Source organism: Erinaceus europaeus, chromosome 2 (assembly GCF_950295315.1).
Source record: "Erinaceus europaeus chromosome 2, mEriEur2.1, whole genome shotgun sequence".
Lineage (NCBI taxonomy): Eukaryota > Metazoa > Chordata > Mammalia > Eulipotyphla > Erinaceidae > Erinaceus > Erinaceus europaeus.
In genome coordinates, this window is record NC_080163.1 from 152,554,296 (window position 1) to 152,571,130 (window position 16,835).

The following is a 16,835-nucleotide window of genomic DNA, read 5'->3' on the forward strand; positions in this document are numbered from 1 at the left end:
AAACTTCATGCCATTTGACTCCATAATTAACTTTGTTGACTTTCTAAAGTATAGCTATATAGGAAACGACCCATCTACCCACCATCTTACTATAAAATACTCAATGATGTTTGACATAATATAAAAAATAATGATTTTTAAATGATCACTATGACACAAGAAGCTGATTTACTTTGCTAAATAACACAGCTCTACACACACCTTTGGTATTCTGATTACAATATTGATCATGTGAAAAAATAGTCAGAAATTTGCTTTAAAGATTAGTCTCAAAATTAATATATAGAGGATTAAACTCACAAAGTACAAAGGCATACCATTTAAGCTGGAAACTACTACAGAAAGGCCAAAGTGGAAGGTACCCAACACCATTAATTTTAAATTTGGGGATTTAATTTCAATGGCTTACTACATAAGCCAGTACTATTTTTAGGCAGGAAATGGAGGTAGACACAAATATATCCTTAGAAAATTAAAATTTTCATGACTTTACCTTATCACTCTTCATTAATACAACCAGCCTTTTTGATTCAAAGCTTAGGTTACTTAGAAGTAAGCAACTTGACTGTGGGCCATACAATGACTGTGGACACAGAATACACTGGTAAATTGATAGGAGTCTCTGCCAGGGTCATTCATAGTAAAACTTTATTGAACAGAAAACCAGCAAAGATCTTTACCTCTGCAAAGTTCCCCTTAGTTTAAAGTAAAGCACTGCATTTTAAAAAGCAATTATACATTGTCTTTCCTATATAAAAGTCCTGCTAAAACATGTCTAGCAATTCCACTGATTATTATATAAAGTAGTACACTTAGTGTAATTTAAACATTCCAACAGGAATCAAATCGTACCAGCAGAACCATTTCTGCATCTATGACGTCTATTTACAAACACACATGCAGACACACAAATCTGGAAAAGCTCCTCAGGCATAAACATGCGACATGAATGCCTTCTACTTACAATGTCTATGGAACTACAGACAGTATATATTAAAGCTCTTCAGAATAAAGACATGAGAAGCCTTAGGCATTTTTGTTCATCAATTTGTTTTCATGGCTTCACGTCTTACTTTCTGTTTTTGCTTGATCACAATAAAAGCGTATCATCATCCTTGTCGGTTCGTTTACAAACTTTGTGCCTTTGCCATGTCCAGGTGAGGAAATCTAGCTGGAGTCAGTTGAGTCAGTCCGTGCCTGTCAAGGTCTCTAGCAGGTAGAGAGCTAACACCATTAGTTCGCTATGGCTGGGGGTCCTTCTGGAAGAAGAGAGGCAAAGAAAGTCTTGAAAACAAGCCAGGCTGTGCTCATGAACGAAGGGCTGGCCTGCTGGTCATCCAGCACGTCTCTGTCTGGACCAGGTTGGTGGTTGGGGTCTTCAATTTCAGGATCAGGGCCTTCCTATAGTTAAGGAAACACAATGAGAAAATAACCAAATTTGGCAAACACTAAGTAAGACTAAGTCCCTGGTTCCCTTATCCTATATATAAAGCTACCAGGTGGGCTCAGGACCCCCCGGAATGATGCCCGGTTGGATGGAGTTCTTTCTTAGGCCTCCATCGCACAACTCTGCTGGTGAGATTCTTGTTAAACAACTCTGCTGGTGAGATTTTTGTTATTTTAAATATTCCTGGCAACAGAAGAACAAATGAAATAACTAGGCCCTCAGCTATTCTGAAGATAGTAAGTTGAGCAATTCATTAAATATGGCTATTTTTCTAATTTTAGCAGTGTTTCAAGTTACTAATAAACTAAAGAACAGTAAAGTAAAACACATGCCTTACAATGTGAGGCCCTGGGTTCATCCCTAGAACTGGAAACAAAGAAAAAGAAACTAAAAATAGGAATCCAGTATTCTAAAAGCAAAGATTAGAATGCCATGCATTAAACTGTCTTACAAAAATTCTATTTCTGTGTAATAGTTTCAGGAAATTTACTCTGTAATGAGACATACTTATGTTTCTAATTCTTAGTTAGCATGATTGTCCATTAGCAATCTGAATGTATAAAACAATGTATAAACCACTTAACACTCAAAATAGTGAGTCAAAGAAACATTATTTACATTTGTCAAGATGTAAATTGCCACATGACAAAACACCTGGTAAATCTTATAGTACATTAAATTATTTTTAAAAAATTATTATTGCTCTTACATTTCAAAAAAAAATTCTTGAAAGAGTAAGCCCAAGCCTAAAATGGTAAACCATCACAGGGTCTGAGGATCTGAGAATCAGTATTTCATCAGGCTCCATAGGAAATTCCATACCTGTAAGTTATTGTTGGGGTCCTGATTTACCACTTCATGAAGAGGCCCATCATTTGGGAAGTTCTGAATTGGCCTTTGTCTAAAGGGAAACCACCCAACATGATGCCTTCAAAGGAAACACATATAAATTCACTTTAGCTAACATCACAGTGAATTTAAGGGATCTTACAATTAGATAAAGCCTCCCTTCAACACCCTCTTCTAATTAGAGCAACAGTCTGATTAGAAGTTCACAGAAAAAAAAAAAAAAAACGAGTATAGTCATGGGCCCTTTGGAATATAATTTAAAAAGGCCTACTAGCTATACTAACTAGCTACAAAATGGACACCCCCCCCAACTCTCCATCTGCACTATTCCAGCCTTTAGGTTCATGATTAATCAACAATTTGTTTGGCTTTATATGTTAACTTTCTTTTCAGCCACTAGGTTCCAGATGCTAGCATGATGTCGACCAGACCTCCCTGGACAGACAACCCCACCAATGTGTCCTGGAGCTCCGCTTCCCCAGAGCCCTGTCCCACTAGGGAAAGAAAGAGAGACAGGCTGAGAGTATGAATCAACCTGTTAATGCCCATGTTCAGTGGGGAAGCAGTTACAGAAGCCAGACCTTCCATCTTTGGCATCCCACAATGACCTTGAGTCCATACTCCCAGAGGGTTAAAGAATAGGAAAGGAAAACTCTCAGGGGAGGGGAGGGGATACAGAGTTCTGGTGGTGGGAACTGTGTGGAGTTATACCCCTCTTATCCTATGGTTTTGTCAGTGTTTCCTTTTTTATAAATAAAAAAATAAAAATGAAAGAAGTTCACAGAAAGTATATTCATGACACTCTCTCCTCAACTTTCTCAGCAGTTTTGAGTTTTCAATGGCAATGACAATATTTTACTCATCACTGCACACCCAGCAACAAAAACAGCACAGTGACATGCTGAATAAATACTTACACTTGGAAGCCTTAACAGAAGGGAAATTTTACAGGCATACAAAAAGTAATGATTATAATAGTTTAAATATTTCTCTACTTAATTACTATTTTTTTTTAATTTTTTTTGTATTTTATTTATTCCCTTTTGTTGCTTTTTTAAAAATATTTATTTTACTTATTTATTCCCTTTTGTTGCTTTTTAAAAAATATTTATTTTACTTATTTATTCCCTTTTGTTGCCCTTGTTATTTTATTGTTGTAGTTATTATTGTTGTTGTTGTTGTTGGATAGGACAGAGAGAAATGGAGAGAGGAGGGGAAGACAGAGAGGAGGAGAGAAAGACAGACACCTGCAGACCTGCTTCATCGCCTGTGAAGCGACTCCCCTGCAGGTGGGAGCCGGGGTTCGAACCGGGATCCTTATGCCGGTCCTTGTGCTTTGCGCCACCTGCGCTTAACCCGCTGCGCTACAGCCCGACTCCCTTAATTACTATTTTTTTAAAAAAATATTTATTGGATAGAGATAGCCAGAAATCAAGAGGAAGGGGGATATAGAGAGGGGGAAAAAACAGAGAAACTCCTGCAGCACTGCTTCACCACTTACAAAGCTTTCCTCCTGCAGGTGAGGACTAGGGGCTTGAACCCAGGTCCTTGTGTACTATAATGTGTGCATTTAACCAGGTGTGCCACAACCGTGCCCAAAAATTACTTTTAAAAGATAATTTTTTAAATCCACTTTTTATTATAAGGAAAAAACTGTCTTATTCCAGTTTTAAGCCACAAAGAACAAATAACTCTTGTTAAAAATGGTCAGCTTTAGGTCTACTGATGTCTCTGGCTGGATATGTACTGAGAGAGCTGTCCTGTGCATTGTAGGATGTTCAGTAACATTCCTGGCCTCCACCTGCAAGATATTAATAGGATCATACACCTAGTTGTGATGATCAAAAATGTCTCCAAATATTGCCAAACAGTCCAGGGCTAGGGTGGAGTGGAGTGCTGGGGTACAGGTATGTGTACAAAATCACCCCTTTGAGGGAGTCGGGCAGTAGTGCAGCGGGTTAAGCACATGTGGTGCAAAGTGCAAGGGCCGGCTTAAGGATCCCAGTTCTATCCCCTGGCTCCCCACCTGCAGGGGAGTCGCTTCACAGGCGGTGAAGCAGGTCTGCAGGTGTCTATCTTTCTCTCCCCCTCTCTGTCTTCCCCTCCTCTCTCCATATCTCTCTGTCCTAACAACGACAACATCAATAACAGCAACAATAACTACAACAACAATAAAAAAAAAGTCACCCCTTTGAGAACCACTTCTATAAGCCATGGGTGACAAAGTCAAATGTCAGATGTGTAAAGGCTCTCCAGACCTTTGGGGCTATGCTGCCTATGCTTAAAACTTTACCCTGGAAGGCAGGTATAGCCTGACAGAGGAAGACATGTTTTTAAGCAAAACAAATACAATTTTCCTTCCTATGCCTCGGTATGGCTCTATTATTACGGTTTAAAAAGCCTGACAGGCACCTTGTAGGAGGAAATAAGAGAATATTCAATATATTGGTGTGCCCAGTTGAGTGGACACATTACCATGCATGAGGACCCTGGTTCAAGCTCATAGTTCTCACCTGCAGGGGGAAGCTTCATGAAGGGTAAAGCAATGCTGTATGTCTCTCTGTCTCTCTCTCTGTCTCCCCCTCCCCTTTCAATTTGTCTCTACCCAAAATAAATAAATAAAATTACATTAAAATTAAAAAAGAAGAGAATGTTCTTTTGGAATTAACATGTTCTTGACAATGTACAACTAAATCATGAAATCCTTCCATTAAAAGTTCCAGAGTGAACTAACACTTAAAACACATCTCCTTGGGGCTGGGTGGTGACACACCTAGTTGGGCACACATGTTACAATGTGAAAGGATCCAGGTTCAAGCCCCTGGTCCCCACTTGCAAGGGGAAAGCTTTGCAAGTGGGAAAGCAGTGTTTCAGGTGTCTATCACTCCCTTCCCTATATCTATTTCTAGCTATCTCTATCCAATAAGTAAGTAAAGATTTTTTTAAAAACCCACACATTTCCTTAAGAAAAATGTATGAATACACCCAGACACACACACACACACACACACACACACACACACACACACACACACACACCTGTTTGAGTTAGCATCTAGTATAATTTGTAGTAAAGGAAAAACACAGAAAGTGAAATCATCTGCTTACAGGTACATGACAACAGTGGCTCCCATGACCATGAGGAATCTGCTCAGGGAGGAGTAGAAGTAGAGGATACTGAGAAAAACGGAAAATGTTGCTGCTGAATAGGTCCAATCCAACCAATCTCGATTTATTTCATCATCCTCTTCCACAATAGGACCACCTTGTGCATTCATTCGTAAATTTTGATTGGCCCCAGGATTAACCACCACCTGAGGAGCAGCATTCTGATTGGCTGGCTGGTTTTCTGCTGGAAACTGGTTGTGAATAGGGGCTGGAGCAGGTGCAGACACCACAGGTATCTCTTGTGTACTTGGTGAGGGAACAAAAGCCCCTGATGCAGCAGTGGCTGCTAGACTGAAATAAAAACAGCAGAGGCAAATAAGCTCAGAGCAAAGTACCAGAAAGAATGTGGCTCTCACCACCTTATCTATGGCATCTTTCACTGTTAAGAACTATAAATACATATATTTTTTCTTTAACTTAGTAAACTATTAACAGTCATATCAATAAATGCCTTTTTTGTTCCTAAGAGAAGTCATCTAGTAAATTTCACCTGGAATAACTTTATATCAAAGTTACTTTAAAAATGGTACAGCAAGGGGCCAGGTGGTGATGCACCTGGTTGAGTGCACATATTACAATGTACAAGGACCCAAGTTTGAGACCCTGCTCCCCACCTGCAAGAGGAAAGCTTTGCAAGTGGTGAAGCGGTGATGCAGGTGTCTCTTAGTCTGTCTCCCTCTCTGTCACCATCTTCCCTCCTAATTTCTGGCTGTCTCTATCCAGTAAATAAATAAAAGATATTGAAATTTTTTTTAAAGTGGTTCAGCAAACAGGTCAAACTTTCACAAGACTTTAGAGATACCACAAGTTGTAAAGAGTAACGTATTCTAAATCAAGTCATCAAACAATGTATCCGACACAAACATCTCTGCATCTATAAGCAGACTGGATAGCAGCAGTTATTATCTAGTTACACTCACTCCACCCACAGGCCTAGATATAAAAAGCTCTTCGGAAACTGACGACAATGCATTTTTCTCTCCATTCCTAACATTGCCCAGGAGCCCTGGTCACACCCAGCATGGGAGGGGGGTTTTGGGGGTGATGGACTCACTACTGCATGTAGTACTGGCGTGCGTATATCTGCTGGAACCAGGAGAGCTGCAGCCACCCATAAGTTGTGTAACCTGAGAAACCAGGCCCCAGGCCTTGGAATGCTGGCTGGGCTGCTTCAGGCCTAGAAAAGATTTTAAAAGTTCATGTTGGGTTGGTGAAGTAAGAATAAATGAAAATTAACTTTTAATTACAACCAAATCAGAGAGAGAGAGGAGAGGGGATAGGCTGTATTACATTATAGATATCTGTGTGATGCACCTATGTAACTGAAATACACAAAATGCTGATGTGGGGCCAGATCCCATGGGAAAACAATATGCTTGCCCTGCACTGGCTTCTCACCATGCCATCATGATGACATACACATGAGCCAGACCGTTTGAAGCTAAATGGCTCACCACTCCTGTTTTTGAGTTGCTGCGCCTCACTGCAGGTCTAAACTAACTATTTATCCTCTGGACAGCAGCTCTTGGCTCTGGGAAATGGCTCATCTGGGAGAATGTATATTTTACCATATTCAAGTCACCTCATCACAGACCCCTGCAAGCGTCAACCTGGCTTTGACCTAGCACGTTATGACTGGGCCCTCCTCAATCGCTATCGAACAGGCCATGGCCGGTGCGCCGCTATGTTCCATCTCTGGGGAGACAGAGACGACCCGAACTGCCCCTGCGGCTACATACAGACTATGACCCACATAGTCAACGACTGCCACCTCTCCAGATTCAAAGGAGGTCTCGAAACTTTACATCAGGCTCAACCTGACGCTGTGGACTGGCTACGGAAGAAGGGCAAACGCTAGAAGAAGAAGAAGAACCATATTCAAGGGCCCAGGTTCAAGCTCCTGGCCACAACATGGGAGCATCTGTGTGTGTGTGGGGGGGGGGGGGTTCATGAGCAGGGGAGCAGTGCTGTGGTATCTCTCCTCTCTCTATCTCTCCTTATTTCATCCTGTATCTAAAATCATTATCATCATCATCATCATCATCATCATCATCATCATTTACCAGGAACAGAGGAATAGTGCAGGCATAGAGCCTGAGAGATAACCTTGGAAGCAAAGGGCAAAAACGAAAACATCAAATCACATCTTTTTAAATCCTTTCCTGAAGAAAAGTCTCTTTTTCTCAATTCTCCCTCAGTCCAAGGTTGTAACTATAGATGGGAACAGAGTTTTATATGTGGCACCCATCGCCTGCTCATGCTTATTAACTACCTGTACTCTGAACAGACTGTTGGGATGTCATCAAATTGGATCCCCATCTGCCCCATTTTGCAGAGAGGAGCTCAAGTATATATCAGGAAAAACAGATTTCTGTGATATCACTGAACTAGAAAGTAGCAGGATTGGGCTGGGGAGATAACATAATGGTTATATAAGACTTTCATGCCTGTGGCTCCAAGGTCCCAGGTACAAATCCCAGTATCACCAAAGGCCAGAGCTGAGCAGTGCTCTGGTCTTTTTCTTTGTATCTTTCTCCCCGAATCTCATTAAAATAAAATAGAGAAAGGAAAAAAAGGGGGGGGGGAAGGAGGGAGGGAGGGAGAGTAGCAGGGCTGGACTTGAGACCTCTTTAAACATCAAATTTATGAAGCCTAAGGCAACAGGTGTGGAGTCGCTTTTGTTTTTGTGTGTCTTACTCAGTGAATTGCATTGGCAGCACTTTACAAAAGTGAAAATTATAGTATAGGAAGAACCAGAATTGCTTGAATCGTTATCTCTTCCTCTTCTTTTCCTTCTTCTTTTAGCATTTTAATTTTTTTAAAGTTTATTATCTTTATTTATTGTATACAGACAGCTAGAAATCGAGAGGGAAGGGTAGACAGGGAGGGAGAGAGACAGACAGACACCTTCAGCCCTGCTTCACCACTCACAAAGCTCTCCCTCTGCAGGTGGGGACTGGGGGCTTGAACCCAGGTCCTTGCACATTGTAATATGTGTGCTCAATCAGGTGCACCACCACCTGGCCCCATATATCTTCTTAATTCATATCTTTAAAGTCAAATGCACTGACAATCCAACAAATCTTTGTTGAATGCAATCAAGTTTTATCATGGTAAAATTCAAATAGTCACATATAGGCTTAATTCTCAACTTGTATAGCCAGAATAAGGAAAATGGTTGAAAGTATTTTTATTCAACAATGAATCTGACCACCCAGTTTATATGCTGATGTTGTTTGTTTGTTTGTTTTTGCCTCTAGGGTTATCGCTGGGACTTGGTACCTGCACTACGAATACACTGCTCCCAGAGGCCATTCCACCCCCCCCCCATTTTTGTTGCCCCTGTTGTTGTTGTTGTTGGATAGAAGAGAAATCGAGAGAGGAGGGGAAGAGTGGAAGGAGGAGAGAAAGATAGACACCTGCAGACCTGCTTCACTTCTTGCAAAGCAAGCCCCCTGCAGGTGGGGGAGCCGGGGGCTTGAACCAGGATCTTTACTCTGGTCCTTGCGCTTTGTGCCATGTGCACTTAACCTGCTGACTACCGCCCAGTCCCCATACTGACAGTCTTTAAACCGAATCCCATACCCATTGTATTTCTTTTTTTTTTTTAAATTAATTTATGTATTCCCTTTTGTTGCCTTTGTTGTTTTATTGTTGTTGTTATTGATGTTGTCATTGTTGGATAGGACAGAGAGAAATGGAGAGAGGAGGGGAAGACAGAGAGGGGGAGAGAAAGAGAGACACCTGCAGACCTGCTTCACCGCTTGTGGAGCGACTCCTCTACAAGTGGGGAGCCGGGGGCTCGAACTAGAATCCTTACTCGGGTCCTTGCGCTTTGCACCACATGCGCTTAACCCACTGTGCTACCGCCCGACTCCCCCAATTGTATTTCTAAAATGGTATTCCAATACAAGCAGGTTTGGATATGATGTTGTTTTTGATTATTTTAAAAGCTATAGTGCACAAAAAAATGAAAGGTTAACAAAGGATTGTTAGCTTTGAAAATATAAAAACTAAAAAGTTTTTACAGTTACATAGTGGATTATCTGGGTGAGTTATATATCTGGGAGTCTTCTAAATATCTTAGAAAGGGCAGGGGGAGAGCATAATGGTTATACAAACAACTTTAGTGCCTGAGTCTCTGAAGTCCCAAGTTCAATTCCTAGCATCATTATAAGCTAGAGCTGAGCAGTACTGTGGTAAAATAAAATAGTAATAGTAGTGGTAGTGGCAAACATTTCAGAAAAAAAAAGGTGGGGGAACAGATGAACAAGTATGGCAAGACAATGATCATTACTGGGTCTAGGTAATGGTTATGTGGAGATTTACTATATAGTTCTTTATACTTTTTTTTTAATTTCCCCTTTTGTTGCCCTTGTTGTTTTATTGTGGTTGTAGTTATTATTGTTGTTATTGATGCCATCACTGTTAGGGCAGGGAGAAATGGAGAGAGGAAGGGAAGACAGAGAGGGGGAGAGAAAGATAGACACCTGCAGACCTGCTTCACCGCTTGTGAAGCGACTCCCCTGCAGGTAGGGAGCTAGGGGCTCAAACCGGGATCCTTACACCGGTCCTTGCACTTGGTACCACCTGCGCTTAACCCGCTGCACTACCACCTGACTCCCAGTTCTTTCTACTTCTATGTATGTCTGAAAGTTGTATTAATGAAAACTAAAATCCTTGCCCATTTTTCAAACACCTGACTTTACCAACAATTATTAAAAACTACAAGGAAACAAGGGATCACAGGAATAAAGGAGCTATAGAATTTCAATTCATATAAAAAAAAATCCCCCCAATGGAATTTCTATCATGAGGAGTTCCAGGAGATAGGAGATTCAAACATCAGAGCACTTGGTCACACCTGGCTTTTGCTCCAAAGAAAAGGTCTAATTACTCTAAAGAAATGACCTTTTTCCTAGCACCACTAACACAGTCCTTGGCAGAATGTCTCTTAAATGTTTTCTTTAGTTTTTATTACTCATTGTTACAATAGAGCATAGAGCCACTCAGCAAAGCAGCTTCATGATGCTTAGGGCAGCTCTTTTTGTCTGCAACAGCACCAATGACCTATCACACCCACCCAGGAGGGCAAATACCTGCATTCCTAATAGATGCTCTTTTTTCTTTTAAATCCTAAAAGGTTTTGTGTTAAGAAAAATCAAGGTATATAAGAGATTTCTTTTTTAAATATGTCACTGGGGACTGAACCGAGGACCTCTTCCATACACCTTATCATTCAGATAATTCCCTGGTTTAATTTTTCTTTTCTTATGAATGAGAGACCAAAGCACCACTCCACCATCCATGAAGTTCCACTTATTAAGTCTTCATTGTTCTCTCATGTAGTGCTGGGGTCAGATCCAAGGCCTTATACATGTAAGGCAGGTGTTCTACCACTGAGATCTTTAAAATGAAGCCCACATAAAGCAAAATCTCCTCCATGCTAAAGTTCTATGACTATTGTATAAAATGTACCTTATTTTCAACTGGTGGAAGTGATGCATATTCATACTAAGACTGGTTCTTTAGTCTCACACTCACCTTGAGACATTTTCCCATCCAGAGGGAGAAAGGTTCCGAAGAACCTCCCTTTGCCTTACACCATCACTTGAGGAATCCCCAGGAGACTGTCCTTGGTTGAGGCCAGCAGGCTGCTCTGTGGATTCAGTAACCTAAAAATAAATAAATGTAGTATGAACATCAGAACAAAGGGTCTGATGCAATGGTCTGAAATCAAGCTAGAAGGGTTATTCTGCTATGGGTGGCTGCTATCCCACCAGCTCAACCTCTGAATTTGACAAAAGTAAATAGACACAATGCTATTAAAAATAATTTTGAAAGTTGTTCGATACAATTTCAATATAAAGATACTAAAATAACCTAGTTTTTTCTTAAGAGTACCTAGGCTATAGTTTCATTAAAATCTCCCATCAATAAGAATACCATTGGTAAGAAAGCTTCCTAACAATGCTTTATACTATACATCTTATAGTGCTAAATCTACTAAATCAAAAAACTATGTTCTTAGATGAATAAAACAAATAAATGGCCAACAAGATGTATAAATAAAACCTAATTAGTTACCAAAGGAAAGAATTTCCTATGTTTGGACATTTTGGGAAACATGATTGCAAAGCAAATTTAGAATGTAGCACCCTATTAAAATATTAATATTGCATATTTGAATCAATATTGTAAAAGGAAAAATAAATTACTTTGTTCATCAGATCTAATTCTTTAGAGATCACTTGACAAAAGCTGTTGCCTTTTCCGACTCAAATATAACCATAATGAAAATTTTTGAAGTTCACAAATTTATTTTTTTACTCTTTATAAAAGAGCTTTTACGCATCCTCAACAGAAATGTATCATGTGCTAAAATCCCACTTAAAAAATATGAATTAAGTGATCTGGATACACAATTCCTGTAGGTCAAATCATATCCCAGAAGATGGTATAACGTATAATTTCACTTCCCTACTAATGAGATCATCTACCACCATTACTGCAAATTCTCACTATACAATTTCTAATTTTCACTATGGAAGAAACAGAAAAAAGGCTTTAAAATATCTCAAGAATTTTATGCAACTACCTTTATTTCTGCCTGGAGAGACTGAATGGCATGGATTGTTTCCATCAGGAAGAACATACCTTTGTGCTGGCTTCTGGCACTTTTGACGGACCCTTCACATTGCACACCAGATGTAAAACATGCCTTTTTTCCTGCTAAAGTAGTAAGAAGGTACTTTAGGACCTGAATTCAATGTGGCAAATGTTTAAAGAGATTTAAAAGTTAATATGTAAGTAGTGTACCTTTGGAAGCAAGTCCTTGAGACACTGGTGATCCAATAACAGCTTCCCAGAATAAATTAACCTCTGGTCCTCTGGACGCTTTCATGGAAAGAAAGAATAGCAAAGGTCAGTGTATAGCCCCACAAGTTTCCAAACACAGATGAAGCTCCTTTGTACAAATAACTGGAATGTGTGTATTTTCCCCAGTATCACAGGGAAGTACTTTTTCAGGCTCTACATATAAAACTTTTCATTTGGTCCAGTCTACAAAACCTACAGAAAACTTAACTTCCAATAAAATTGCTTTCTGTCACTAGAAATATGCTCTCTTGGTGCTAGGGATTAAACTCAGGGAATTATATGAGAAAGATACACTCTATCACTGTTATATTCTTAGCCCTAAAAACACAAAGTTTATTTGGGGTTCCTATCGCAGCTAACCTGGTGTGCTTTCAGAGAAAATTCAAAGTACTCTTAAAGTTGTCCTATACCAAAGCCATCTAGGAATGTTCCAAGATAATGTGAAACAACGCTAAGCTTAAATTTCCTAAGAGACCTGTTCTGGCATACAAATGCCGTTACAGAGGGCACAGTCTGTAGCGTTTCACACAGCAGCCTTGTGAGATTCAATAACCATATTCGGAGCAGGAAAAATCTGAAGACTTATCCAAGGTCACTGGAACTAAAGAGTAAAGATTTCAACTTATTGTCCCCATCTCAGTGTTTTTTTTTCTTAAAGCACAGAGACTACACACTTTTATACAAATGTTGCTTTTAAAAATCTAGTTTTAATTTCTTTTAGAAGTACATTTAAGGGGGTCGGGTGGTAGCGCAGTGGGTTAAGCGCACATGGCACACAGCTCAAGGACTGCTGTAACGATCCCGGTTCGAGCCCCTGAGACTCCCACCTGCAGGGGAGTCGCTTCACAGGTGGTGAAGCAGGTCTGCAGGTGTCTCTTTTTCTCTCCCCCTCTCTGTCTTCCCCTCCTCTCTCCATTTCTCTCTGTCCTATCCAACAACAACATCAATAACAACAACAGTAGTAACTACAACAATAAAACAACAAGGGCAATAAAAGGGAATAAATAAGTAAATATTAAAAATCTTTTTTAAAAGTACACTTAGAAAATAATGGCTTTCGAGTAGCTGAGCAAGTTGTGGTCTATATATACAATGGAACACTACTCAGATATTAAAAATAGTGGTTTCACCATTTTCAGCCGATCTTGGATGGAGCTTGAAGAAATCATGTTAAGTGAAATCAGTCAGAAACAGAAGGATGAATATGGGATGATCTCACTCTCAGGCAGAAGTTGAAAAACAAGATCAGAAGAGAAAACACAAGTAGAACCTGAACTGGAGTTGGTGTATTGCACCAAAGTAAAAGACTCTGGGGTGGGGGTGGGGGGAAAGAGTACAGGTCTAAAAAGGATGACAGAGGATCTAGTGGGGGTTGTATTGTTATGTGGAAAATTAAGAAATGTTATGCATGTAAAAACGATTGTATTTACTGTCAAACATAAAACATTAGCCCCCCAATAAAGGAAAAAATGAAAAAAAAGAAAATAATGGCTTTAAATTTAATATGTCTCAAAGTGAGAACACTGGAGTATACTACCAACTTAAATTACACTTGCTAGAACTGCAAGTTACAAAAAATTTACCAAGTAGCCCAAGATTATAAAGCAAAATGTTTGAAACGATTTGAAATGAATGCATCTGTTTAGATAAATCCTGTGGTGTTTTTTTTTGACACTGTACAACTAAAATTACAGAAATATACTGGATGCCATGTTCACCATGGTTCTCTTTGACTGACTTTATAGGTAAGTGCCATACAACTGAACGTGTAAAATGATGTTGAAGAGATAGAATCCAGGATTTATTAATGAGTTCCACAGTAGAAAAGGTGTGAAAACCACAGCTACCTACAATTAGAACTAGTTTCTCATCTAAAGGCCTGAACTGGGACTCTGCGCTTTGACACAGAGGCTCATCTAGGAAAGAGATTAAATACATTATTCAAATTCTTATACAGCACGGCTTATTGCATTCGAAAACAAATGATACGTCCTTTTCAGCCATAATTCTTAAACGCAAACATGCATACCTTTTATTTCTAACTTTTGCCCCTTACACTTAATAAGAAAGTTACTCCTTCTCAGAGGAAGGGTCTCCTCCAAAACAAACAAACAAACAAACAAACAACAACCACTGGCTTTTACCACATGACGCAACTAGAGCCTACACCTGCTTCACCAATGTGTGTCCTTAACAACCATCCTCAGCAACATGTCACCTGGTTTTCTTGGAAGCTGATATTGCGAACAGTTCCAAAGTGAATGTTTGAAGGAATGGAAGCGTCTTGAATGAATGAGCCAATTTCGTCAGAGAGGAAAAAAATTCAACACCACTTTTGAGGACCAAAAGAAAAAAAAAAAAAAGACCGATAGGGAACGAAAACAATCAGACCCCCCTGAGCTACTCCAAGGGTTTCAGAGAAACAGCACCAGTCTTTTTCTCTCTGCCCTGGTGCCCTCTCCCCGTCGGGTGGAGAACTGCACTCGCTGGCGGGCAGGGACAGGAAAAGGGGCAAGGGCAGGGGCAGGGGCAGGGGCAGGGACAGGACAGAACTCTGCTGACTCTTACATAATGTTGGAGCAGAAAGTAAATACAGGAAGGTCCGGCTCCCGGCCTCCCCGTCACGTGGTGGGGAGGTGAGGAGGGCGGAGCCTGGCCTGGTGTTGACAGATGTGTCAACCCAAACAAAGCGAAGGACGTCCCCTTCCTGGAGGAACCCCAATCTTGTGAGACCCAGACCTGGGGGCGACTCCTCCTGTTCTCTCTCTTCTCCAGCCAAGCGCACCGGGAGCTCCTCCCCTGGGACCCAGCGTGGGCTGGGGTCCAGCTGTGCGGGGATGGGCGGAGGCGGAAGGCGGGTGGCAGGAAAAGAGCCACGTCGGGCCCTAGGGTGTGGGGCCTGGAGCACACCCCGCCCCGCCGGCGATCACCCCGCTTCTCTAGCCAGCGGCCTGGGGGTGGGGTGGCGAGGGGGGGGGCTCTGTCCTGCTCCGGGACACCACCTGCAGCAAAGCCACTTCCTGAAATCCACTTCGTCTCGCTTCTCTGCACCCAGAGAAGGCTGTCACTTGGGGAAACTGAGGCTGGGAGGCTCAAGTGACCCTCCCCTCCACCCCCCCCCCCAAGGTCAAGCGGCTGTGTCAGGGGCCTGGCTGGAGGCGAGAAGACTGTGAGGGGTCTGAAGGGGTACGAGGGGGGGCAGAAGTGACAGCTGTGTTGCAGGGGGGTTGGGGACCCAGGGGCGGGAGGTGACAGGCAGGGGAAGGCGACCTCATGAGGAAGTGACAGTCGTAGGGCCTGGAGATGGGGAGCCCTCAGCACCCCGCCCTGGAGGAGGGGGCCTGGCGAGCGCCATCCAGCGATGGGCAGATGTGACAACCCCCGGGGGGCGCTGGCGGGGGGTCGGGGCCCCGCTCACCGGGCGCTCTGGGTAGACGCGGCTCAGATGGGCCTTGAGGCGGCTCACGCTCCAGCTGCGGTCGCCGCTCAGCTCCAGGTCGCGGTGGCGCTGGTTGGGGCTCTTCACCAGCAGCGTGACAGGCTCGGGCTCCGCCTCGGGCTCCATGTCGGCTGCGCTGTGACCTCGGCTGCGCTCCGAGACGCCGGACAGTCGGAGTCTCTTGTCACTCGAACCCGCCGCAACGACAACCCACGTCTCCCAAGCGCGCGGCCCCCAGCCTGGGGTGCCTTTTATAGACACCCCGCGCCTCGGCTCTGCAGACAGATCCCTCTGTGGCTGAAGCCCATTGGCTGAAGCGGAGGCCACTGCCCTAACGTGGCCAATCGGCGTCTGAAGCCGCGGTCAGTGGGGCGGGCCGAGCTCGTGGGCGCGGGCTGATGCAACCCGCCGCCGTTGCGTCACCAGGAGCCACGGTTGCGGAGGCCGGTGGCCATGTTTGGGTGTGCTGGGGCGCGAGCCGGGCGCGGCTGCTGCGAGGACCCTAGATTGTTCCTAGCAACCCCCTAGATCGGGTTGCACGAAGCACCTTCGGGAGGGATAATGTAGTTCCTGGCTTGGCAGTCAGCAAAAATTGTTTCCTCACAAAGCAGCACCTCCACCCTTTTGCCCCCCCACCCCGCCCCTCCCAGCGCCTAGCCTCACTTCCCCTCCCTCCCCAGCAGGCCTCTTCCAGTAGCCGGGTCAGTGGAGAGTCCCGGCTGGGGAAGCCTTCCCAGCCGAAGTACTGTCTCAACTCAAAGAACAAGGAGAATCTCCTTTGCAAGCCCACCCCTGGAAAAGTGCACCTTCGCCCCCTACACCAATGCACCATACAAGGACTTGGAGGAAGCACAGTGAAAGTTTCCCTGGATTCCAGCTGTATATTTGAACCAGTGCTTCCAACTCATCTAGACCCTATGCCTGAAGGTTACACCCTAGAATGCAGTCCAGAGTCCAGCTCACACTCAAGACACCGGAAAAGGGCTTCCTACATAAGATGTTTGTTACATATGCTTCCTTTAAGCCGAGGCTGAGACAAGGAGGACAGAGTTC

The 16,835-nt window shown here is 42.7% G+C and overlaps 1 protein-coding gene across 3 annotated transcripts; it reads right to left on the minus strand.

Moving 5' to 3' along the window:
• Positions 1-626: 626 nt before the first annotated feature.
• Positions 627-16,030, minus strand: HERPUD1 (homocysteine inducible ER protein with ubiquitin like domain 1). Of its 3 annotated transcripts, none has more exons than XM_007520106.2 (8): positions 15,762-16,030; positions 12,284-12,361; positions 12,122-12,196; positions 11,009-11,139; positions 6,519-6,641; positions 5,405-5,755; positions 2,270-2,375; positions 627-1,401 (listed from the first exon to the last, which is right to left on the minus strand). In XM_007520106.2, exons 1-8 carry the CDS (start codon positions 15,906-15,908, stop codon positions 1,234-1,236), a joined length of 1,179 nt encoding a protein of 392 aa, XP_007520168.2. In that variant the 5' UTR covers positions 15,909-16,030; the 3' UTR covers positions 627-1,233. The 3 variants fall into 3 exon arrangements, with proteins under 3 accessions (XP_007520168.2, XP_007520169.2, XP_060041494.1); XM_007520107.2 differs by having other exon boundaries at positions 12,122-12,193; positions 15,762-16,025; XM_060185511.1 differs by lacking the exon at positions 2,270-2,375 and having other exon boundaries at positions 15,762-16,025.
• Between the last annotated feature and the right edge of the window lie 805 nt (positions 16,031-16,835).

Bases quoted from the DNA above. Each gene is read 5' to 3' on its own strand.
- HERPUD1 (XM_007520106.2), bottom strand. From the start codon at position 15,908: ATGGAGCCCGAGGCGGAGCCCGAGCCTGTCACGCTGCTGGTGAAGAGC. The intron at 12,362-15,761 runs GTGAGCGGGGCC...TTTCCATGAAAG, and splicing joins GCGTCTACCCAGAGCGCCCG to CGTCCAGAGGACCAGAGGTT. The intron at 1,402-2,269 runs GTATGGAATTTC...CCTTAACTATAG, and splicing joins ACCCCAACAATAACTTACAG to GAAGGCCCTGATCCTGAAAT.